This window comes from Xylocopa sonorina, chromosome 1 (assembly GCF_050948175.1).
Source record: "Xylocopa sonorina isolate GNS202 chromosome 1, iyXylSono1_principal, whole genome shotgun sequence".
Taxonomy (NCBI): Eukaryota; Metazoa; Arthropoda; class Insecta; order Hymenoptera; family Apidae; genus Xylocopa; species Xylocopa sonorina.
In genome coordinates, this window is record NC_135193.1 from 5,289,174 (window position 1) to 5,315,861 (window position 26,688).

At 44.9% G+C, this 26,688-nt stretch overlaps 1 protein-coding gene across 9 annotated transcripts in view; it reads left to right on the forward strand.

Annotated features, from left to right (window-relative positions):
* Positions 1-26,688, forward strand: part of Cask (peripheral plasma membrane protein CASK) — a 159,136-nt gene that overhangs the window by 50,815 nt on the left and 81,633 nt on the right. Inside the window, exon 1 of one of the 9 annotated variants that reach the window (XM_076895633.1) lies at positions 13,136-14,098. The exons of the other annotated variants lie outside the window; for them this stretch is intronic. Within the exon in view, the coding sequence (XP_076751748.1) occupies positions 13,199-14,098 (900 nt within the window). The 5' untranslated portion in view covers positions 13,136-13,198. Of the gene's footprint in view, positions 1-13,135; positions 14,099-26,688 lie in introns of those variants that run through there. 9 annotated transcript variants of the gene reach the window in all.

Here is a 26,688-nt window from a genome sequence, read left to right on the forward strand (position 1 = left end):
CATCGTCCGCTGTATTATCCTGTTTTATATTCACGGCCACGCACAGCAGCCACCCCCTCTCGTGCTTAACCTCCTTTTCACCTGCAAACAACTCCCATCGCACCGGAAGACCGTAGTCTTCCTCGTTCTTCTTGAAGAAAAATTGATGTACCGCGGTAATCCCTTTTTGGCAAACTTTGCTGCGTGCCATGCATCACGCGTAGCGTCTTAATCTGTTTCAATATTTTGCAACCACTATGCACACGATCTATATGTACGTACAAGGTGTATTGTGCAACTTCTTATGAACTCGTGTGTTAGCAACTTTGATGGTATCTTCAAATTTGTCAGCGTATCCGCTGTACTTTATCTTGGATCAAGTATCAGCTTGTTTGCGAGCAATATTTTTCTGATGTCACACGATTCGAGTAACATAAATGTCTGTTGTAAAAGCTCTGTTTTCAGTACCGCCCTGCTCCCCTCGGTATACTGGTCCATAGTATTTCTTCTTAGTAAAGAGAACCGGTTCTCTGCATAAGCTTCAAATTACAATTCAGGAAGTTCTCAAACACTTGTCGTTTTTTATCTCTTCTTTCTCCGTACGTCCTTTGTGTTTCTGCAAGGTGTTATTTCCCAGGTTTTTGCGCGAGCTATTTTTGCTAGAGATCATCCCGTTTAAATCAATTGATTCTGTTCTCTTTGGTATCATCAAATCAGCGCGTTTATTGGAAAAGATAGAATCGAACAACGGGATCTTTCTTTCTCTCTGTTCCAGACTTCTACTTCATGCGTGAATAAAATGTAACGCGAACAGCTTTCCTGTAACAATTACAGTTTAACTTGACCAGTTTCGCTGGTTTGCCGCGTTACATCCGAGAAAATATTGTGCCATGCGTATTCAACTGCTTGGTAGGTACGTTTTGTCTCCGCGTCAAGTATTAATCACGCTTACAACTTTCGCGATGTTGTCCTGTTGCGGTGTTTTCACTTATACCCAGGGCAGCTTCGAATCTTTCCTCACCATTCAGTCGACACGAGAGTTACACACGAAGAATATTAGAAATCGCTGTGAGCGTCTATTAACGCTAAGTTGAAACTTACGGTTCTCACAGCAAGACAGATCGCAGAGACTTAGAACGGCGAACCCGTAGTTTAGTCTCAATTTTTCTCCGCCAAGAGAACTTCGGCAAACAACAGATCACTTAGCACCTATCCAAGGAACGAGATTCACGAGACCCTTTCCATCATCCAGAATCCAAAGCAAACCTCTCGTTCTACTCTAGCTAGAATTCCGCTTATCGAACCAGACGTGATCCACAGCGTTTCTTCGAATGAGAATCGTCCGGTGTCTATATCGAGAGCCCGAGCGATCGGATCGCGTTGAAGCGCGCGATGTGAATGGGATGCGTCGATGAAGAACCTGGACACTGCCGCGGCAACCCCCGCGAGAAGATGATGTAGCCGGTTGCGCAGGCAAGAAGGTGGCGCGCAGGTGGTCGCTGGATGAGGAAAGACAGGGTTCTTGATGCGATGTGAAGTTCGTCATGAACCACCCTGCGACCAGGGATCCGCTTGGCCCCAGGTCGCCGGGATGCTGCTACCACTCGTGGAACCCGCAGGTGTATCCGCCGTGCAGGGTGTGTCAAAGGCCGGTGCTGACGCTGCAGCAGTGCATCGTGCGGCACCCTGCGCCCTACGTGCGGCCCTCTTACCCTGGACAGGAGCAGCAAGAGGAACGGCCGCGACGTCAGCGATCAGCCGAGACACCGTCGCCACGCAGGCACGTCGATATCATCGATAGACGGCCACCTTCGAACCCGTATTACCACACGCACCCGCCGCCCAGCTCGTCCTCCGGTCACCACCTAAGCAAGTCGGTCAGCGCGGCCAGGCTTGGCTCGCCAGGCGGATCGCTCGGTCAACGTTCCCCGGGTACCCGGGCGCAGAAACCGCCGGCACTCGAAACCGCGCACAGATGGATCGGGGAGGAGACCAAGAAATCATTGCCATCTCACGTCTATAAATACTACCTCGCTCACACCAAGGAATACCGTCGTCAGAACAAGGTAACGTTTCTCGGGGGGCTCGCGTAAATACGAATTACAGTTCCAGGCGTCGACGAAGATCGATTTCGTAGGAATTTCGAGGAATTCCGTGGAGATCGGTTTCGCGTAAAAGAGGAGCAGCTACGCGCTGAAGGTTCGCTTATTATTATCTACTTTGCCGGTTCGAGGTTCGCGTGTCTTACCCTGGAGAAAATTAATGTATGGCATTTACATGCACGCGTTATTCATAATTAAGAGTGCGCTGCATCTAGGCTATCGCGTGCCCATTATATCCCGTTGAATTTAATAAACATATTTCACAATAGCGTGTACGCGCTCGAGCAAGGGGCCGCGGGATTCTGGGCTAAGGCGCATAAATGCATGCGCGTACTTTCATCATTAATGAAAATCAAAGCCTTCCGTCCGCTACGGGAGAACGTACTCGCGTGCTCTGTCAAGGGTATTCTAATTTTGCGGTTCGGCGTACAAATTGACCCCCCTCGACGCGTACGTAAGTAAAAACTCGAAAAATGACTATTACGACGGGACGTCTATAAGACGACATTGCCAGCATCACGTGCGAGCGTCGTACGATGTTGTTTTCAGGATATTGGAACGTCAAAATACCATTACGTGGTACTTCATTTTATACAAGTGCATTCTTTAGTGCAGGTTTCAAGTATCGTCGAGTATTCGTGAATATTGAAGTTGTATTGTCGTTGGGCAGGAGCGAGTGCTCGAGTTTGTTGGTACAATTCATTTGGAAGCTTTACGAAATATCTCTGATAACAATTATACATGTATAAAGAAGAAGAGATAATTATGTATACACTTTCGAGCGATTAGAATGAAGTTTTTAACGTTCCAATTGCATTTTCATGCACAACAAGCGAATCACCTACTTTGCGACTAGGAAAAACCCTCGCGTGTGCAATGATGCAGCTGTACCGTAGTTTTCGACGAATCTGTTTAAACACGTACACATATCCCGTACAGAAGTAGAGGTTTCAAGAACTTCAAACTTCTTGGGCTAATTCACTGAGCTGCCCGACTCTTTCGTGAATTCCTACGTCTTGAGTCACGTATTCTCTCGAAACTTCCGCATTTCATTACCTTCGCGAAAACAGGGAAAACGCTCAGCAGAATCGATTTTGTTTTATTCGCACTGTTACGTAATACATAATGCATCGTAACGATCATTTTTTTTTGAGCTATCAGTTTAGACGCTACTCGCGCGAAGCCGTACGTAGACGCGAGGAAAATTTGGAAAAATTATACACCGCTGCGAACATTAGCATAACGCAATTGCGCGCACCAACCTTCTGCTCTCGGTAGATCCGGCGGAAATATTTCAGCTTGAGAGAATTTCAGTTCTATAAAAGTGAAACGGAATAGTGGGAAAATTTTGTTACGACCTCGACGTTGATCAATGTTGGAAATTATGATTGTTCGCTTCAGAAGGCCACTATTTAATTTGCGAGAGTTTAATGTAGTCAAGAAGTGGAAGCTGGTCGGGTACTTTTGTAACACTGTAACAAAACTCACCAAAGGCATTACGATTTGGCATAAACTTATAAGTTTAGTCGAAAGCTGTAAAGGAAAAGTATTTTTTGATTGCAGTTACGTCTGCACGTGTGCGTGCAGAAGGAAACAGAGATTTTCGGAAGAAAAGTAAAATCTGACATTAAATGCTGCTAGGATTGTATTTGATTATTGTCTTTTTTTGCGACATTGTGATCCGATCACGTTGAATTATGAGGAAATTAATTTCGAAAATCGAACAAGGGAACTAATTGCTATTGATCGAACATTCACGAGAGCGTGCGTTTCGATTCAGATAAATTAATCCCCACGATGGTATCAGCTAAAAAAAACGTAATTTGCATTGCACCTCGAAGAATGCAGGTTGCAACTGCAGCTAGATTGATTGTCGATAGTCGACGATAGATGGCAGGGTGTGTTTCCTCTCTCTACGTTTATCAGTGCGTACAGATATGTATTTTATAGGTGAGAACAATAATCTAATCATTACCAAATCGATACGATGTCATTTTTATGTAGCTTGAACATTTGTCAAGTAACGCGAGCGTTGGCTTTTCCGTACTTTCGATTTATTTCCGCGCGTAAAGTAACTTCTTGCTCGGTTGTACCGTCCTGGGACACCCTAGGTATTAATGAAAAATACTCCCTCGCGAGTTGTTTGTTTTAATCGTACACGTGCATATATACACAGCGTGTATCGTCTCTCTTGAGCGCTTTAAATATTACGCTTGGTCTTAATGATAAGAAAAAAAAATGTCAAACGAGAACGTTGTTTCTCGATGGTCGAATATTACGGTGAGCAACAATTTTCTTCCTCGCGCGTGCAATGGTCGGGATCGGAATCAGGCCACGATTTATTTGCATTTGCACAAGATCGCAAATACAAGTTAGCCTAATGAATTGAATTATCCAGGGATACGTATCGTCTATCGGGTAAAGTAGCGTCTTTATGATGGATGGAGTTTCATTAAAATCTCTCTTCGGTTCCGGCTAGAACGGTTGAACGACGTTCATCGGCTAATGAAAAATTCTCGTCGGAATAACCGTGGAGTGTACGAAATTAGTAGCTGTCTCGTGTCTGTAAACATTCGCGAAATGGAATTTCAATAATTCCCGGGATTTGGCACACTTTTCCCGTCGCGTTGGAACGGCATCGCGAGAACCCAATCAGTTAATCTAATTCGCTCTAATCAGCGAGCACACCGAAATGCTCTGTTATTATTTCTGTTTCCCTTTGTACAACGAGGCGCGATTACATTTATATATTGATAACGAGGGGATCGTTAAAACGGGGATAAAATCCAATTTCCTGAAATCGATTAGACGTAGTTAAATTATAGCCGGCATTTTATCAGCCCGCGTGATACTCGCGTCCGGCCGCGCGTCCAGATGTCCCCAAAAATGCGAAACTAATTACGCGCGGCCACTGTGTTTGTTGTTATGAACGCGCCTAAGTAATTACCGCCAGGGTAAAAATTAATTAAAGGCGAACGGTGGGGACGGGGAGGGTGATCAATGTACCAGCATCGAGCACACCTGTGTTGTAAATGTAAAATCTGGGCTGGGTTATCGAATGCCGATTCGAATCAATATTGACGCGGAACCCTCCGCGTGGAACGTAAATTGATCGTAATGTTCTTCGCGCGTAGAACGCTATTTTCAGTTATTCACTCGTAAATATTCGACAAAGCGAGGATCAAATCCAGCTACAGATTATGCTACGCTCGTTTAAAGAAGCGTCTCTAAATGCACGCTCTCACGAAAGAAGTGGAGGAACTCGCGTGAAATGGCAAAGATTCTGCGCGATAATTATTTGGTTCAAGGAACGAAGGAATCGAGCAAATCCCTCGAATTTGTGTATGAATTATTTCCTTTTAGACGCGGCAGGAATAAATGTGCGTATAATGGAAGCGTTCAAATGTCCTTTGAATAAAAGTTGAGATCGTTGCAGGTATCGCGTAGACATGCGTTGCAAATGGCTTATATCTCAGTCGTCGAAACGATGTAACGGGGATATCTGGGGTAGTTTCGCGTAACGAATATCTAAACGCGTTGCAGAACTGCCCTTGAATATCAAATAGCGCTCAAGTCCCTTCAAACGAACGGAGCGATTATGTCGTATAGCTTTTCGTTCGATGAAATTGGCCTTCTGCGACGTATCGGATCGTGTTATGAACCTTCTCTGATTTTGCTGAATTTGGAAGCATTGAATACGATGTTATAGTAAGACTTCAACCCCCTGAAATTGTACACTCCATTTCTATAAAAATTGTTATGGCAGAAACACGATTTCTTAGCCCTCGAGTGCGGACATATGTCTCAAAGAATTTTTGATACAAGTTGTGCGCTCGTAAAACATGTTTCTACGTCGGTTGTACGTGTGTTTAGAAGATCGATAATTTCCACGACGTTAAACTTTGTTCTTTGAAACGGTATGTTACTTTTATGACCCCCACACAGTTGTGTTTTAAGTGGTCGTTGCAGTTTAAAACGTTGCACGATGATGGCGTATGTGTTTTCGGTGTTTTAAACACACGTACTTAAATTTCCACACTGACACCCTTCGAAATTATTGTATCTTACACTATTCGAGACATGATATTAGAATTGTCGAACATTTTCTTAAGATGGAATCTCTTGTAGGATAATACACTTAAAACAATTCTCAAGTGTTCGTTCGTCTTTTGTGTTACAGGTAAGTGGGACCAATAATTATTATCCGTGACAAACCCCTTTCGAAGAGGTAAGTTTTTGTAAATTATACACATGTATATGTAACATTTATATCGGTATACTTCATAACAAAATGATTGTTAGAATATCGATCGGTGTAGCGATCGAATATCGTATCAGCGTTTAACAGAAAATGGGACAGAAGTATATTAATTCATCAGTGAATTTCTACATCTACACACTGTACGTAACAAAACCTTAGATCAAGTATCAGAGATTGCATTTCGAAGTCATTAATCGATATTTAATTTTCGATGATGCATATCAGAGGCTATCGCGAATCACGACGTCGCGTCGGGGTGGCTAATAAATATTCTGCGATTATGCGCAGTTATACATGCCTCTTAAATCGAACGCGATCGCGTATATTCGAATCAGCCTACTATTGTAATCGTAATGATACGATTAACACGTACGTCAGTCGCATCGGTTGTCGGGAACAAGCCCGCGTACGTATGGGTGGCAAATCTTTTAATACGTATACCGTTCAACTCGCCATGCTTTCATCGGTATGACAAATGAGTTATCAATTTCGCGAGTATAACACCGTATCCCGATTACCCGTCCCAGGTTCCATGCGCCGTTGATTATAGTTCGCAGTTATCGACTGCCTACGTAACAATTTAAATCGGTGCTGTCCGTTTTCGTCGTGCGATCGTGCACGCAGTGCGATTCGTTTAAATTGAAACTACGGTTCGAAACAGTTTCGCACGATTTTTGAAAGTGAGGGAACGCATCCCTCGAGGATCATGGTTGCGTCTTGAGACCACGGTTATGGCAATTCCAACGTGCTCTGGCCCAACGAGTCCACAATCTTCAACTACTCACGAGTTTAAGATAAAAAAGCAAGGATAACGCTCGTTATCAAATTCTACCTGTTTGTATGTCTTCCAAGATAAAATCGCGATCAGTTAATTATTAATTTCTGCAAATTCAACGTGGTACGTATAAAAAGTTTGGCGTCGTTACAGTTTCAAATAAATGCGAGCGGGTTCATTAAAGGAGCTTTTTAATTGATATAAAATTTTCGGTTTCTGGTTACGCTGGTGTTTTCAGACGACACTGCGAATAGTGTCGACAGATTTTATTCGTACAAGCTGGTGCAGGATGAAAAAAATGTAACGACTTAGTCAGAGTGCTAAATAGAAAGTTTCGTTAAACTTTCGTTGGTGCGTAGCTCTTTCATCACGCGGGATAATGAAAATTATCTCGTCCCTGAAGAAAACTATCCCTTTTTCCAACGGTAGCAGTCTCCTTTTCGCGGGTTACTCGCAAATTTAACTTGCATTTCGTGCGTTTCTTCTCTTACGTGGTCCTGTAAACTCCTTACGCGGCAGGATAGTGTCTTGTTCGCTTCAGAATACATCTCATTCTACAGCTATTCTCGTTTTCACCTTGTAAGTCACGCGCAAAGAAAATACGGTTGGTGCAAATATATTTTTTCATTAAATTATTTGATTATACATTTGATGAAAATTGTAATTGCTTGCAACAATGATATTCGAGCAGAAAAGAATTTCAGTCCCGTATCCACTTTTTGTCGACGCGAGCGCAAACAGCACGGCGGCATCCATCTTTCATTATTATTTTTCCTTAAGTAAACCGAAGTCTGCGGGATCGATGGCGGACTGAGTCGTTCATCTTCAGGAACGTATCTATGGCACTTCTCTCAGTTTGCAGAGGACCACATTTTCAGTACGCGCGCGCTTCTGCTATTCCCGTGCAATCCTAACCGTTAACCGGATTACTGCCTCTGTTAACCGCAATTGACAAGAGCTGTATAAACTTATTTGCGGTCGCTACTTACGTCTACTGTGCCGCGACAGCGCGCACCCCGCGTCCTGTTTCCATTGAAATAGATTCCACGCGGTTCACGTGATAGCTGCCATTTTTCATGCTCACAGCGTTGCTCTCGTCGTACGAATTTTAATATCGAATCACTTTATTAATTTCTCGCATGTGACATCGGAAATACGACAAACTTTTGCGATAAAGGGGATAATGTTATGTAAATTTTTCCATTTCTCGTTATTTTATCGCACGATTGGAGAGGCGAAGTGTCTGGGTGCAACGTGTGTACCTTCATATCGTATTTGTATCGGAAAAGTTGTTCAATAATTAGGACAGATGGAAAACAACATGAGACACAAAGAAAAATTGTATTATAATTTAATACGACTAAGGTGTTGGTTAATGGATTTTTAAAACGTGTCCAAAGCAGATTATAGTGGTTTATGGTCAATTCGTGAATAATCTCTTTCCTTATGGTTTTTTAATGCGCCTTAACCGGTTTTAGATAGATTCGAGATAAAGAGTGTGTGGTTGTGCCTTTGCACCATCTGCTCTTAAAACGAACAGCAGAATGAAAGCGAGCGCAGAGTAAAAAGGCAAGAGATGGAGTAAGAGTCCAGCTAAATGAAGCGGTGGGGTTCATTCCATTAATGTCCTTGAGAGAGCAATTGATTTTAGACGAGCTATAGTATGTCTACGTCAAACTCTGCCTCAACTTTAAAACTAGTGATCGGTGCCAGGAAAATTTCTATTAATGTAATTGTTTCTAATTATTTAGCCAGTGTAATTGTCACTATTTATATTAGCAGGATGAAAAAAAGTGCTTCTTCTTCTTTATAAATAATCAGAGTGAACAGTGGATTTTTCACGAAATGAAACACGTCCTCTTTTTCATTCGCACTTTTCTATCGATTTGAAATCAAATTTCTGACTCACCAGGAATTTAATATTCTCAAGAACCATCTAGATGCGCCGAAAAGTACTCGCGTCTGACCAGTTATACCCGTAATGTGAATTGAAAAGAAACGTTTACGAGGTGCAGCCACTTTGTTCACTCAAAAACCGGGATTTACGTTTTGTACGTGGTCTGTGCTTGAAACGTGCCTCGTTAGAACGCAGATAGAACGTTGGATAACGGAATTTATTACCTTTAAGGATTGCCTTTGTTCAGGCTGCTGTAGTATAAAGCAAGGAGATTACCTTATTTCCCTTCATTCGCAATAGTCACAGTAATTATAAGCAAAACTACGTAAACGCGTCGAGAGTTGATGAATTTTGGTAAATTTATGAAATTTGAAAAGCATTCCATCAGAAAAGATTACTCGCAAATTGTTACTTTCCTAGCGGAAATTGCTATTTTGTCGATTAATTAATATTGCAGCTGACAGCTCTGCATCGATGGTAATAAACAGTTACCAGCTTCTGAAAAATTAGAATTTTTAAATCAGCTTACGCGTAACGAAGAGTAACGACAAGAAGCGCGTGTCAAATTCCAAGTTGTCTACATTTTATTTAATAAATCCTGACCTTTCGCAGCAGCTTCTACCATTTCCGTCTATGGACGTTAAAAGAGTAAAGTATCGGCTTCAAAGCTTAAGGTTATTCTCACATGACCTTATCGATGGTGAAAGTGTATTTACCGTCTGTGACATAAATAGTGGATCGTTATAATATATACGACACATCGTATTGTACAAAATACAACGTTAGGGTGTAACAGTCTGCGTAAACATATTTTCCTGTGCAGGTATACGACGATCCAAGCAACTTCGTACAAAGTAATTAAAAGTTCAGTGTGACTAGCCCGATGATTAAAAAAAGTCATCGAATAGATCAACTTGTACAAGATACTAAATTAATAAAACGCACAAATTCCAGTAAATTAATCATTTGAGCGGCAATCGTCCAATCGTGTTCTTCAACGTCGACCAAGCTACGAACATTACGAGCCACGGTTTTCAGATCGGAACCTGCACCATTCAGGTCTACCGTAGATATCGATTCGTGCGCAGATCTACCATCACGATAGAACTACTCGCACATCCAGCGTGTGTAGGTGTCCGATCCGTCGCATTCCTTTTCGGAAAAAGCAAAATAGTGAATTTACACTAGCAAGAATCGAGGAAGAACAACCATAATGGAGCACTCAAGAATGAAAGCACGCATTTCCCGCGGAATATCAACAATAGCGACGTTTCAAAGAATCCTTCAACAACAATGGACCGACATTTCGCGTCGCGACGCACACACAGTGTTCCCTTTGCGACACGGGCTGGCTCTTCGATCGCCCTTGACGGATGCTCGAACCTCGAAGAGCGTTCATCCCCCCAGGTGCAGAAGTTAGCCGGTAAGGGTGGATGGCAAGCTTCTCTTTTTCGCTCGCCACAGCGCGACACACGCTCGAGAAACTGGTCCAAGGTAAATCCGTCGAGGATAGTTTCACGCGTGGCGATGAGAGCCAGGGACACGACAGCCGTGTACCGTGCACAATCCTGGCGGACTTGTTCGGTTCTACGCGTACAACTAGGGACCGCGTGTCCCGGAAACGCCTGGATTAATGTAGGTCAACGATCACCCCCTAAACTTTCCGTACGAGACACGTTCGTCTAACGAGCTGTGCGTGCGATGCATAAAAAATAATCGATAGAGGGTTGCGGGTGGAATCGTGTGTCCAATTAGGAAAATTAACCGGCCAGTGGATTCGCGTATGGCTCCAGTCTTCATTGTACCGGTTGAACTACGTTGACGTTGACTGACGCGTACTGTATAATTCAACGCCGCGGTCATAATGAATGAATTCGCCCCTGCACCTCTCTCTCTCTCTCTCTCTCTCTCTTTCTCTCTCTCTCTTCGTGCGTAGAAACCTCCGTTTCGAAGGATGTGCTCGTGTGCATCGAAGCTAACACGTGTGCGAAGTGCGGATCCACGCCGATCCGCAACTTAGGAAGATCCGATCGCGCTTTATACGTCCCGTTGCTGAGCGAACTGAAAGGCGATTAAAGATGGATGGATGATGGCCGGGCAACAAGTGTCGGGAAATCTTACCGCTCAAACGGTCCGTCAATAAATGCGAGACGATGGTGAAACGTGGATACGTCTTGGTTGAGAAAGATCGAGTGGAAATAGGATTATTTTTGCGCTGACTTGCTAAAGTCTATGATTTATGGTGTTTGCCCGACGGGCCACCTTCTTCCTTCCGTTCTTGCTGTACCTTCTCACGCTGTCTCTCTCTGAATTTATGTTTCAAGCAATACAACGTGCCCCGTGTACGTGTCGTAACCAAAATTTCGGAACTTTCTCTGAACTTGTCCGTGACATTCCGCGTATTTATGAGTGTTTGCGGGACTTCGCAAAAAATGGGACGCGTATTGTGTTTGGTGTCGAAACCGATACTGTCAAATTGTGTTATTACCCTCGGTATATCGAGGATATCTGTCAATTTTTAGACGAAATAATTCCAGACGCGTTTAATGAACCGTTTTTGATTCGATTCTCTCTGTCATCGTGGATGCAGACGCGATGAATCAGAGATTATAGCCAGAATCCCCGTTTCCATCAATTATTAAAGAACACACTAGCGCTTGTTCCCCGGGCAATTCGGTTACTTGGCGAGTGTGCCGGGTTTACCAATATGTACACGCGTACGTTGCACTGTCATTGTTCGATAACTCGGAGAAAATCGGCTACGGACCACGGCCGTCGCCGTGCGGTTCACACTTCGCCGGAGAGAATACGAACTATGGAAACAATCTGTATCTATTAGCCGAGTGCATGTAGCGGTGCCTATTTGTCCTTTATCGAGGGACGGAGAACAATGGCGATGCGCTGTTCTTCCTGAAACGGAGACGTAGAATAGCATAATCGAGTTCAAACACTTGAACGTAATCAGCCCCGCTTTAGAGATATCGGGTCAATCTTGAATGTAGCCGGGAATCGAGGTTACTATGTACAATGCTGATGCGGTATCACGGTAGCCGCCTAGCGCGCGGGGCAGTCGATTGTGTTTTTCATTCACACGATTTTAACGCGCGCGACACATATCGGCAGCCCAGTTTCAACCTCTCCGGCGAGGCTATTTCCGGCGTCGACGGGAAGCTGTACCGGATCGAACCATCAATCGCGCTTTTTCTGAGCAACCGTGAACCCGCGACGTACGACGTCGTCGACGAAAGTTAACGTACCTGAAAACGAGCGTCGAATCGGCCGCGAGGGGCGAGAAAAACGGTGCCGAAAGTTCCCGCGTGAAACAGAAAGAAACGCACCGGCGTGTTACCGTGGGAAGAAGGTGCGCGCGATAAGGCAGGAGTCGGGAACAGGAAGAGGTAAGAAGAAGAACGGAGAGGAGAAAAGTGCGCGACTCGGCGATGGGGCCGGAGATTGTCCGTGGAACAGGAAGAAGGGAAAGGATAGGAGCGGAACGGGTGAAGAGCGAGGGGTTGAACGCGAAGGTGGAAGGACAGACAGAGGGGAGTGTTACCGGAGACAGTGGCCGAACATTGCGGTCCAGAGGGATGAAAGAGAGGCATTACTGGTGGCGAGGGGTGGCGATACTGGCGTATAAGGGAACGGGGATGGAGAGGGTGCCAGAGTGGCGGGGAGGGGTAGATAGTTAGGCGGTGGGTGGATAGTCGGGGGTAGTGGGTCGGTTGGTTGGTTTGCGTGGAGGAACTGCGCGGCAGTCGAGGCCGTGAGGCTCAGTGCTAGGGAGCGCGGCACCGCGATGCGTCGGCTTCTCGTTGCTGCCGCACTCGTCACGGCTTTTCTCCTCGTCTGAACGTTTCCTTTCTTACCGTCATTCTCGAGTGACACAGAGCGCGTCCGCTTTTTATACCCGCCGTCTTCGCTCCGCGTCCCGTTTCACCGCGTCTCTATCGTTCCCCGCTGCGTATCTCGACTCGTTTCTCCTAGCCCCATCTCGCTGCCCGATGTTCGTTGTCCCCAGTAATTTAACGCGAGTATCGTGATCGACCGCGTGTTCTCCGCGAGTGGCGGTTTCGCGTGTGTCTACCCAGAGAGTGCGTGTAACCGGACCGCCGCGTCGAACAAGTGACGCGCACCGTTCGCGATGAACGCGAGAGCGATCGCACCGGTCAGAACCATGTGGCGACATGCATCGTAACGATCTGGAGGAACGAAACGTCGACGTTCCTTACGGAACGGAGATGGATCCGTACGGGGTTGGTTGGCCGCCTCAAGGTCACGGTATCGGTAATGCCACCGGGGGTGTCGCCGGCACTGGTATTGGCGGCAACATAAGCGACGGCGCGAACACTATACCCCGTTGCTGGAGCAGGCCTTGCAGATCGACCGATCCCTCGCCTATGCGGCCGATCGAGCACAGCATGCGCTCGACCGAGGCAATGAGATCGATGGAGTCGATGAGGTCGATCGACTCCGTGATACGGCAACCGTCGGCTGATTCTATGCGGGCTTCCGTCGAGCATCACCAGTCGAGCAGGTCTTTGGAGGCGATGGGCAGACCCAGCATCGAGCAGCAGATACGCACCGAACAGCCGAGGCCCACCGTCGATCATCCAGCGACATCCTCCTCGATGTCCTCGACGCCTATGAGAACCGGGATCGAGCACCACGCGATGCGCGCCATAGAACACCCGTGCAGGCTGAAAGATCACGCGAGTTACATGCACGATCATCACTTCGGCCGGCTGCACGATCACGGCTGCAGATCCGTCGAGCACGTATCGCGGATGCTCGAGCACAGGCTTCACGAGCAGCATTCCGGTAGACCGCCTCTCGAACAAACGTCTTGCCGGCCAATCGAGCATCCCCCTGTGCGCCCGCCGCCAGTCAACTATTCCTGTCGATCCCTCGATCACGCCCCCGGAAGACCCATGCCGATGGACTGTGTCATCTACGGTCCGCATTCTCATCCACCGCCAAGGTTACCCACCGAGGGCCAGTTTCGCGTCAACTGTCCTGTGCATAGTCCTTTTCGCTATAGATTCCCGAACGGCGCTGCCGCTGCCGATTATCATTCGCAGCACCAGGTAAGATCGAGATTAAGCGATCGCGCGAGGTAGAATGTTGCGAGGAGAAATCTCTCTCTTTGATCGATCTCGCTACTGTTTCTTGCGAGCGAGTGCGTTGCAGAGGTTTCCAGTTGTTTATCCATTTTATTGCGGAAGCGTGCTTATCGATGTACTATCCGAAGAATGCTCTGTTGTTGTCTTTCTGTAATATTTATCGTAGAGGGGGAACTGAAACACGTTTGAGAAGTCGATCCGTTTGAAAATTTATCGAACTTGCGGAACGGGGGATGCATGTACCAAAAGTCGACAAAAGAACGTATTTCCGCCTGGTCGTGAGTTTCAGCACGTCGCTTCGGGAAGCCATTTTTTGCGATATATAAAACTTACTTCATTATACATTCCGTTCACTGGTTCGAAAATTTAGTCACGATAACGCGATATCGTTCGGACTGAAAGTTTATCCCGAAACTTGGATGTTTCATGAAATATCGTCTGTTGAAAAGCTTTCCTCTATTTTTCTGTTCCGAGCAGTTGTGCGTATGGAAAGATTTTATATATCGGAACACGTGGTTGTATGATTTACACATTTGTAACTTCGGTAAACGATTATTAATAATTTGAACTTCGTCTACTCGTTAACTTCTAACGAACGATGTCATTCAGTTCGAAAAAGGCAGTTTCTATACATAAACAGATTTCAAGCTTCGCATCGATTCATTTCGCTAATTGCGCGTCTGACTTCGAGCGTGTATAATTCTGCTAATATCTCAAAATCCTGTAAAATTCTTTTGGCGGAACAATTTTCGCGCTAAATAGAAAAGATCAACGTTTTTTTACCCAATTCGCGGAAACGTTGCTCGAGCCTGCTATTCACCAGCGTCAACGCAAACCTTGTACAACAATTGCACGGTGAATGTAATTAGAAACAGAATTATGATTGTACTCGCAATTAGAGGAAAGATGCGTTTGACGCGAAAGAAAGGTACTCGTTAGTTTGTCACGTGGACGTCTTTCGAGGAAAAACCGGAGCGCAATTATAAATTTTAATTGTGCCGCGCACGTGCGCTTTCACGGGAAACTAATTTTCTCGTTTCTTCCTTTAACAATTCCCCTCCCCCCTTAATCCCGACAACGATGGAAGTCATTTGTAACTCGGCAAAAATTGTCCACCCGCTGCAACCCTCGCGTGCCTCGCATGAACGGTGTCCCGTTCCGCTCGCGAAATGAAATAATATCGCGGCGCGACGTGAACGCGCCGCGTCTTTACGAATTGCAATATTTAGCACCAGATCCGTGTTACGCCGACGTAACTAGCTGCTCCTGTACGCGACGTTACCTTTGAGGCTCTCATAAATAAGATTACCGAGAGGCAGCTGCACTGATACGCCTGCGAACCTGACCGCGAGAGAACTCCATAGACGCGCTATCTATAACTTCTGGGGTAGCGCGTTGTGCATTTAGCACTTTGAGAATTGAGCACAGAGAATGATGGAGGATATTCGCTGGCTGGAGAATTAGTGCTAGTTCAACATTTAATATTTATCGAATTTAGAAATACTTGAAGATTCTCCGGTACAGTCTGCGGTAGAACCTTAGAATCAGGTACGCCTAATTGAAATTAACCGAGTGAAGTTAAGAAGCGAACGCTTCTAGACAATATAGTATGCTGTTTCGTGACGGAAGTAGATTTTGTCAAAGGGCAATGAAATTTCAGTTGAATTTCACTCGTTTTCTGTATCTGGAACTTCGTTCGAATATGGAATGGAATGTGCGTTTTCAGTAACGCGTACATATCTGATAGCAATCAAAATGGTCGAGATATAATCCCGATTTAAATCCAATAGGAAATGGTTAAAAGATAATTGGAAACGATATTGCAAAAAAAGAAGGTCACGAGCAGGATAGAATAAAAACAAGCTGCACTTCTCGATATGATTTCTGGTTCGAGTATATCAAGCGCTGCAAAGGACGTGCGAAAGTGAAAAGTGTCGCAGGGCAACTCCATTATTGCCAGCTTATGTGAACGTTAAATTTGTTTTAGATTATACTGTAAAGAAGGTTAATTGTTCAGTCCTCTGGCGCTGAGGCAAGAAGCCTTTTTCTTGGAAAGTCGTTTAAGCTCGTTACAGAAAAGGATGAAGCGCGAGTTTGCTCTTCTTCGGTAATTACCCGACAGTTTTGGAGTTTACAACGATCCTTTTTCATCCTCTTTTTTCCTTATTTCTCGATATTCTTAACTCCTACCAAGGAGTCCATCTCGCAATGTTGTTAACGACGAGAGCATTATTTTCAACCGAGTTCTTTTCTACCTATTAAATAATCGAACGGCATCCATCTCGACGTATTTCCTGCGATATCAAACATTCATTCGTCCCACTTTATTCTGTTGTTTTACACCGATTAAACATTGTTACATCCCACACAAAATTTTTGTCTTCGCATGTTATTTTCTGCAAAGAATACCTCGGAACATGCGCTATGAATTTTTCACGGTTTTGTTTTCGTGAAAAAAATCCCTCCAGACCTTAGGAACATAGTGCACGCTTGAATCTTAAAATCGATATCGGAAAAAAGCGACAGTAAAGTTTTTACATTGTTGGATAGACGCGTATTAAGGGTAAGATTAGAGTTGACAGTGCATTTATGAACATGGACAATGTCTTTGTACTGGCGAGTACTAAATATCGAGATCGTTTCTCTCAAAAATAAAGTCTCACGTCCAAAGCGTTGTCCTCCACTTCGAATTTATTTCTACGGTAGATTCCCGTTCGGTTCTAACATACGATTGGTATACGAAAAATCAAAACACGTCCCACAGCTCTGAACGAGACTGTACTACCCTAAACCACCGTGCTTTACAACATATTGGGTTTTCAGAAAAATAAAATTCTTGCCACCCCAGGGGACGCGTGCACGCCCTACGTTACACCCTCAGCGACGCGAACAAGAAAACAGGTCTCATCCCGTATTTTTGACTCAGCTTTATGGACGAAATCACCCCGTTCCCAGTCACGGTAACACGTTTCCCGTGCCCCCAGGTCCAAGCAGCCATTCTATCTATCAAGAGTTTTACTCGGCTACGTCTAAATTTGCCACCCTCGTTGTGTGTTCCCCCGGTCGATCCAGAGAAAGAACGTCGCCGACGTCGTCGGGCGTCGCGCGTCTACGGGCCACCCTCCATCCCCGTTTTACGTGGCCGAATTACAGGAGGGCGCAGAGGGTGAGGGTGTGTGTACTGATTTCGCGAGTTTCGCCGATTTTCGGAGCATCGGCGTAACGCGCGACCCTCCGGACGGCGGCGCGCGTCGCTTCGATCCACTCTCGCATGCAAATTCGAGCCGTGCGTGTACAGCTGGGTCGCGGCGTGTCCGCCCGGATCGATCGATGCAGCATCGAGCGGCGATTTAAGCCGGCGATGATCTCTCCGTGATATCTTTCCCTACGGCGAAACGCGATAACGTTTCGCGTTCCAATTTCGGTGATACGACCGCGTTCACCCGCTTCATACGCCACGGTCCATCATTTCGTCCCTCCGTGTATAAACCGTGCCCGCGTCCGCACGGCCGGGAATTCCTCCGCGAAGTGTTAATAATGTATGCATGCGGAACGATTGAACGCTGCTCGATGGGTAGTGTTGGATATTCGCACCTAAGGCCAATAGTCGCCTATCCGGAACCACGAAACGAATTTCCAGCAGCGGCGGTTTGCAGCAGGCACGCGAGTACGGAATTAGGGGTGTGTTTATGGCAGTCGTTGCGCTGGTGGTTGACGGCCGATAAGTCTATAATAATCAGTGCCGATTCGATGCTCCAGGCTGATCGTAATAGCTAACTGCGAGTCCAAGTGTCGTGGTACGTACAAAGTAATTATCGTTTTTCGTTGTTGGGGTTAGAAAACGATCGGTCGGTGAAACGGTGGTCCAATAACGCAGTTCGATTGCATCGCGCTGATATATCGACGATTGATTTATGGAAATAATAAGGATGCCTCGGCGGCAAATTACCGGTAACGTGTCCAATTAATGTACGTTAGTCGACGGGGTCTAATTATCTGTAACATGAATATATTGTTGCGTTTTCATCTGCTGTGATTCCTTGCTGATCCCTTGCATTAATGCGAATGCACAAAGGAACAATGGGATGATACTAATAACTGCTGGCAACGCGTGCAACGTAAAATGTAACAAAGGAAATGCAGTGTACTCGTTTTAAAGCATCGTGTTTAATTCTTAAGACAGTTGCTTCGAAAATATAAGCATCTACTGCACGAGTACAGTTTGTTTCCAATAACGAAAGAAATTCATACACGTAGATGCTAATCAAAAGACGAAGGCGAAGGAATACCGCGATATACAAAACTTTATGTTCTAATATTAATCGTCAAGGTTTCGCGAAACTGTTCTATAATTAGCTACATTGGTATGATTTCAGTTGGTTCAGTAATGAATGTACGTTTTGGAGATGAAACGTTAATATTGAATCCCCTCAAACATAACTGTTCAAAAAGATGAATTATGAGAAGCTGTACGAGCAAGACTGTGTCGATATATAGCGTGTGCAATAAGAAAAATTCAGTAACCAAGCGGATATAAATATTCAGCGCACGTGTGGAATATTGGTAATTAGTAAGTCAAAGAAACCGTAATCGTACGATGTGGTAAAGCAGCTGAAGTTTAATTTCGAGCGTTATCGTGATCTGTTCGAAACGTTGTACGGGTCCTGAAATGCATTTCGGATGTATTTTCTCTTTTTCTGCGATCGTTACACTTCGATTAAATATTGCTGCTTCAAAATATATTATAGAAATAAACAATGAATATTTTTAATAGCGTGGACGTTCTGCAAAAGTTCGCAGTGACATAAATGTAGAGGGGTCGATGAATTTTGGAGTATAACAGCTCTGAAAGTTTTTAATTTTCCATTATCTCGCTATTATTATGCATTGTTTTTGCAGAAGAGTGTATATAGAGTGACTGTATTAACAAAAAATTTCATTCAGCGCGTCAATTGACCTTAAGATACGAGCTCGTGAATAGATAATAATGTCCTATCTAAACTTTGATATTAAACCATGTACAGCAATTAATATATGTATATGCGTATTGATGTTACAATGTATCGTATTAACTATCAAGTATTTAAACATTTTCAAGTGAATAGAGGTAGTCAGATTTCTCGAATACCGCGCTGTACGTTCCAAGTTGAGTATGAAATCTTGAAACATTTTTTGGATACGCGCGAGGCAGCCATTTCAGCGATTCACGCTCCTCTTTATTCTGAACTTGCACTACGTGATCCTGTTAAGAATTTAACAACATCTGTACACGAAAGCTGCAACGACATCACACGGAAGCATTGAGATTGAAGGGGAAACTCTTTCTTCCAGTAGAAGAACTGAAAAAACATCCGACGCCTGCACGTTTGCACTCTGCCGACTATTTTTTTCTTTTTTCTTCTTCTCTCCCAGGTACAAGTTTTAATCGATGGCCGACTTTCATGCGTGAAACGTCTTCTGAACGGTACTTCGCAGGGATTATAAGGATTGCGTTCCGTTGCTTTCGTGCCTGTTGGTCTGCTCAAGAATGCATATTGGATTTACTTTACCGTATTATGTGTAGGTAACTTCGCCGGACGTCCGGGCGGAGAGTCCACTTCCACGGCCATTGAGAAATGAACTGTCTCGGATTTCAGTTTGCGATTTCCATTTCCTTAAATTTATTGACATCTATTGAAAATCCCCCTGCGCCATGTAAACGCGATACTCCGCAGTCGCGTGTGCGGGACGTGATTTATTTGTTCGATATGTTTACAAATCTTTCCAGTCCAATATTTTGTAGCTGTTTATAACTTATTCCGTTCGCTTCGAAAGTTAATCTAACAAACGCGAATATTTTGTTACGATAAACAAGCATTGCGCTTAACGAACAAAGCAAATATATTGGAAAATGTCATTTACTGCACCCAGCTGTAGGGATTGTTGAAAAGTTACCGTGTAAACGGAAAAAGTCCCGGTTGGAAAACATTGCACGCGAGGAACGTGAAATTTCGCTTTATTGATGAACGCGATTGATGAAAAAAAGCAGCGTTGGTTATTCTCTTCGCTATAATTTCCTTCTTCGAGAAACGTTGCACTCTACCTGAACTGCACGCGGAATGGTTAAACTGCAACGAGTCACTTTATAGTACACGCGTGCGTATACCTGTTACACAAAAGAGCAGGTGATGCCAGACCTTTGTGCAACGATCAAAAAATGGATCGCGAGTCACAGTGTAGATTGACGGGGATGAAAGAGCCGTGGTGTTATACTTTCTGAATTGATGACTTTTTGTTTCCTAGTCGCATTCTCTCTTGCGAGCAGCTGAAAATTCACGACTACTCTTATCGCTCGGTTGTAACTTACGAGCTACGTAATTCTTTGCCAATCCCAGTGAAGTTCCCATTTTTATATAGTCACGATTGTTATTCGGTTCTATCTTGTCACGAACAGCAATCGAATAACATTTCTACCCCTAACGTTTCACGAGCAACCATAGTCTTGCGAACTGACGTTTGGAATTTCCACTCGGAAGCGCTCTTATGGTTTCGCGATTCATAATCAAATTTTCCACCGTGATCCAAGTTTGGAACACACCGCAGACGCGAAACGAACACGGGAAACTCTGTTAGGAATTAACGTAATAGAGCTGCGTAGAGAATAGGGATTCGGTTTCGAGAACCGCGATAGTGTTTAATAAAATTTGTCGTTTCGGTTCGTTTACGTGCGCAGAGAGTTAATCCAGTTAATTCTGATGGTTCTGCGATCTGTACATATTTCGCGTAGCTGGTCAATAAAATATAGGGAGTAGATCGAGTGGTGAACAGTTTGCGCGGAAATTCTCCACCGATTTCCAAGAACCGAGTCGCTCTCTTTACGGTCGCGCGATTTCATTTGCCGGGTAGATCAAAACGTCCCGAGTAGCTCGTTAAGAGCACATTGTGCAATTGGACGAGACACAACGAAACGGCAGCTCGGCTCCTCTTGTGTCTGACGCGTGACGTCCCCTCTGGAGGCATTCGAATGCCTGAAATTTCATGGACTGCGAGGCCTTCCGCCGCGAGGAATGAAATTCGTTATTAAGTTAGGAATTCCGCGAGGTTATACAAATAACAACGTTACAATCGAGCAGCGGGATAATGGCCTATGAAACGATGTTATTACGCTAGCAGGAGGATTACGGCCGCTATATAATCCAGAAATTACTCGCGCCGCATTGACCTCGATAGTAGCGCGACTGATCTTCAATATGTCCCCTTGAAACTGTGATTTCGGCTTACCGGCTGTTTAATCTCTTCCCCCTCGGGGCAGAAGTTACCCGGCCAGACGATCCCCCGCTGACTTATTCCCTTTCTGATTAATTTTCTAACCTATTTTTAAAAACGCCATCTCGAACGTCAGATCCAGGACAATGCGGACGTTTCCCTCGTCCCAGTCTTCCGATCGTGTCCGTCTAACGCGGGGACACTTTTTAACCCACCCTCGTACACGTTTCCGCACCTCCCCACTGTTTCAAGACCCGGCGCCATTAGCAGTTTTCATTCTACGTTTAAATAACATGCCGGTCCTCGCGTTGCATCTCCGCAACAGTGCTTCCATTATTATTCCACTCAATTTAACGACTATAATTAGCTTTCGACGACGTCCTAACTTTGGTTTATGCGTTTCCCCGATATCCGCACCTCCCTCTCTTACCATCTCTCTCTCTCTCCCACTCTCTTTTTCCTTTTTCTCTCGCAAAGCTGCTCCGTCCGTGGAAATTTTAATCCCGTTTGTATAATAGCGGAATCGAGGCAATGATTCGCACCAATAAACCGGCGGAGTTCGAGTGGCGCGAAGTTTAATGGCTCATTCTCTATCGGTTCTCATTTTCTCGTTAGCGCGCCGCCAGGAACACCAATTTCAGAAACCGTCTACGAGGTCGGCAATTAAGCACTTCCCGTCGTTCATCGTTTTCCCCGGAGGACTAATTATTGTCCAAACAGACTAACTGTTTCGATGCACAACGCTCGAGGATCCATAGCCGGCGCGCAATAATCCTTAACCCTCCCCTCGATATCGCGCAAGTGCACAAACGCGCTCGTTACTTACGACAAAATCGTTGACGCACGGTGCGCTTTTTATCGAGCCCTCTTAACTCCGCCGTTTCCCCATTGACAATCGATAAACGCTCCCGCGATTATGGAATATCCGTGCGCGAGCACGGTACATTTACGCAGCAATAAACATTGCATCTGAAATAATAACGATTCATCGATGGTTTTGTTCGCAATGATTCTGGTAACGCTTGTTACAACAAACTCACTTGTTACGCGGAGTTAATTACGTTCATTAAATAACTAACGTGTACCAGTTAACTGAGAGAAAAAGTCTTGATATTCGCGATATATTGAGAGCATTATTTTTTTCGACGCTCTCCTCGCGCGAGTATAGCGTCTCTAAAGATGGTAACTTGTAGACTGATATTTAATCGATACTCGTACAATTAACAGCGATCGTTATACTGGCCATTATACCTTTTCAGAGGGGCGAGAAAGTACAGGTTTTAATCGACGCGTCAATATGGTCTGCACGTGAATCGAATCATTGGCAAGCGGAAACTTACATTTCCGTAATCGGTGGATGCGTCCTTAAGCGCGCTCTTAATTCGGACATTTCCGTAGCAATTAGTAAGCAACGCGTGAAAACTCGTAACGATTGCCGCTTTTCGAAATGGGTCGATATTCGAGAAGTTGAGATACTTTGCCGCGCCCTTAATGGCCCGATAATGCGATGGGTCTGATGGGATTCGTCGCGATCGATACGACGTAACAACAGTGTGTAGAGTGTGAATGGTTTCATTGCGTGCGACTGGGTATGCGTGGAAACTTAGGATGACAGGAAGGAGATGGATCGACTGCGTGCGATCAAGTTCGAGAGGCTGAGGTACGAAGGAAGACCGAAGACTTGTTTGGAACTGAGCGACAGGACCTTGCGACGGGATCTTGTGACTGAAAATGATAAGGGTAGCGTGGATGTGACCGTGGGCGTTTAGGGAATGGACGCATGAGGAATGCATGAGGAACAGGGCGCAGCGAGAGAGTTGAAAGCGAACAACGTGAAAGTGCAGAGCGACTAGCGATACAGTTAATATTACAGTAACTGTTAGCGTAATAAAGTATTAATGGTAGATATATAGTTATTAATGGTCGTGGGAGTTATTTCTTCTTCTGAATAACATTTCCCAGAGAAATAATTATAGAAACGAAGCTGGTGGAAATTTGGTAGGTTCGCGGAGGTTCGAATCGTTCAAGCAAGTCTCCGTCTTTAGCATTCTAAGTGGAACAACCCAAGTAATTTAGCGCGAGGTAGCACCGCTAGCTCCTAGTAGACTCAAGACCGCGAAGGCGGCGACTGGTCATTATTTAAAATACGGAGGTTGTTGGGTTACTAACTATGGTCAACCTCAATAGAATACATTAGCGTTATGCAAAGCGGAAGAGAATTTCGCAGAACCGCTTCACGGTGGCTCGTCTTGTATCACGCTTCGTGTAATCTGTCCGCGTGTTCCACTATCCCGTTCCCTTCCCCGGTTTCTCGGACGGTTCTTCTCTTTCGTACAGGGTGTCCCAGAAGGGGTGGCACGATCGACAAAAAGACAGTTATATGCGTCGTGTCTGCCTATGACTGGTGAATTTCACCCTGTATCAAACCTTTCTTTCAATAACCCAAAGAATGTTTAAACGAATCATGTAAAAAATGTTCGAGTGTTTCACCAGTTGTGCAATCATAGTGCACAGTTATCGAGTGCGATAAAAATAAGAGATGGACGATGAAATTCTAGGAGTAGCCAAGTTTAAATGTACGTGAATTCGATAATTTTTTTGGGAAAATCGCTTCTGCATTTTCAGCACCCATCCTGGGACAACCTGTACCGCTAGCTGGTGCAAGCACGAACGAGATACGTGTATACGACGGTAGTCAGCCAGTGCCGCAAGAAGTTGCACGTTGCGACCAGACCACGAAGCGTTTCCTTCCTTTTCACCGTCGCGGTTCACGGCTATTCTACAATCTCGGGCACGATAAGTGGGTGGCTCGTTACTTTTTGATCAATATTTAACGGCTAAGCGCTGGCTGAAATTGCGTCGCACGGTTTCTTGACCTCTAACGGTCTCTCGCTGAAATGGAATCCCGCTTAGCCGAAATTGTACCGCAGATCGTTGATGGTGCAGAGAAGCTGGCGCGTTGAATAAAATTTCCAGATTTTTCTTCCAATTGTTTCGAACAAAATTGAATTTAATTTCAGTCTCCACGATTCTCTTAATTTCATTTCACTCTCTCTCTTTTTTTTTTTCTTTATTTTCATGGCATTCTTCAGATATTTTTTTATCACAGCGACCCGCATGCTCTTCGATTACCTTCGTTGCTTGCCTGTGCGATATCAGAGTTTCTCGTTAACGGAAATTACAATTGAATAAAATTTGCGAATTGCAAAGTGACAGTGGACGCATCGGCTAACCGAATAGCACATTACGTGTATGTAGAACAAACTGGGCAAGGACAGTGTGCTCAATCAAACAGAGTGCTAGTACGTGAAATTGAATATATCCGGGTTGCGACCCTGGATCGTGTAAAACTATCGGAAATGAGATATGTGTAGGGGGTCGAGATACGAACTTTACAATGTACCTCGATGCGGATACACAATATTCTCGGGCGAACCTGATGCTCGCAATCTGCTGCACGTGCAAATTAATTGAGCGAGCGTGATTTAACGCAGAGCCTTAACAATTCTTCGTTAACGGTCACTTGACGCGAACACTAACGAAAGAATAACCTGGTTGGATACTGTTGGGTTAAATGCAATTTCTGGTTTTTCGCTCGGCGCTTCGATCAATCCTTAGCCTCCGCATCTTTTATTTAACAGCTATGTGCTTTTTATAATATTTTGTTGAGGCAAACATATAAATGATTCATGGTTCGTGAGAATAAACCAGAACCGATCGGTATATGTTGTTACATGACGTTTGTTGAACAGAACAGTCGAGCAAATGCTTGCATCCACTGATAACAGATCAACAGTGGATACCAGTACAATAATATGGTATGTAAATCTACTTGGAGATAATTGACTGAAGATGATCAACGCGTGCCAAATGCTGAGTTGCATCTTCGAGAGGCGAGGTTATTGCTAAAGCAAACAGTTTGGATCGTTGAAAATCCTCACCCCGTTTTATTAATCACTTTCATTCGACTGTCACAAGACTCATCGCAGTCCTCTTGTTCGTGACACACATCTTTCAGGGCTCGTTCAGCCGAGCGAACTAGATTGTTTATTACTCGATGGTTGTCAAGTGGTTTTTCGCTCATCAACGCGATCTTGCAACCTTCGGCCACTGCCAAATCGCAAATCGATACGAAAGACAGCGTTCGAGAGACGTGGGCCGTATGAACGCTTCGTTGAACGCCTCTCGATATCGAATACGGATTATGCACGTGGCCACTACATTGTTCCTGCACGAGTCTAAGTCCCGTTGACCCACGATAAGCGCCTGAATATTTCGCAGCCTTGAATACCAGCAATGCCTCGTTATTGATGCGACTTCTATGGCGAACCATGACCTACGGATTAGGCGTGAAATGCCCGGCAAATTTTAATTCCCGCGAAACGCGCGTTCGGATCGCGACCAACGGTTTCGCGGGGCAAGTAAATTTCATATGCATCGATGCAGCGAACGCCTTTTGGGATCGAAAATGTGCTCGAAGCGAGAGCCACGGCGCAGCCATTCAGCATGAATACTTTAAGGCGATAAGGAATGCTGGAAAGGAGAGCGGTGTTAAGGAGAAGATCAAGCTGATTTCGGAGCGAGGCGAAAACGAAATAGACGCCGTGCTCGTCTTCATCGCGAAGACCTCGGGTTCCCTTCCTCGAGAGCGTGCACGGGCAACGAAACACTTGAGGCTACTTGCGTTTGCATTTATTAAAAACGGAGCATTCACGTGATATTACGGTTAACTCGTTTCACAGGCAAGTGACACTTCCCGCGGAAAGTTAAATAGCAAATTCCTTTGTGCGAAACCGACTGCGAGATGGCTCTTCAGCCTCTACTCCATGCACAACTTTTTCCGCATAATCTAGCCGTTAATGCCTTTCTCTTTGTACTTGTTTAAAAATGTTCACAAACTCGAGTATTTCGGAATGTTCAGCGAAGAATTTTGATTTTATTATATTTTTACCAGCACGAGAACTTCGTACCACCAGGCATCAGATTTTGTTCAGTCGTTTCGGCTAGCCCCGTCTTATGGTGCGCGTAATAGTTTGTCCATGCCGCTGTGCATACACATACTTTGAAACGGCAGTGCATCAGCATTCCGTAAAGTTGGCCGAGATCGTGGACTTGAGATACTGCGTAATTAAGAGAAACCCGTCGCTGCTTTAATTAGAACACAATTATTTACTTTTCAAAGTAGCGCGACCTAAGTTCGTTCGGTTGCAGAGCATTCCGTGTTGAACCGTCGTTTGTGTATTGACACGAAATTGTTAACAACAGTCAAGTTATACGGGGGCGTATGTTTATTTCTGACGGTATACTTG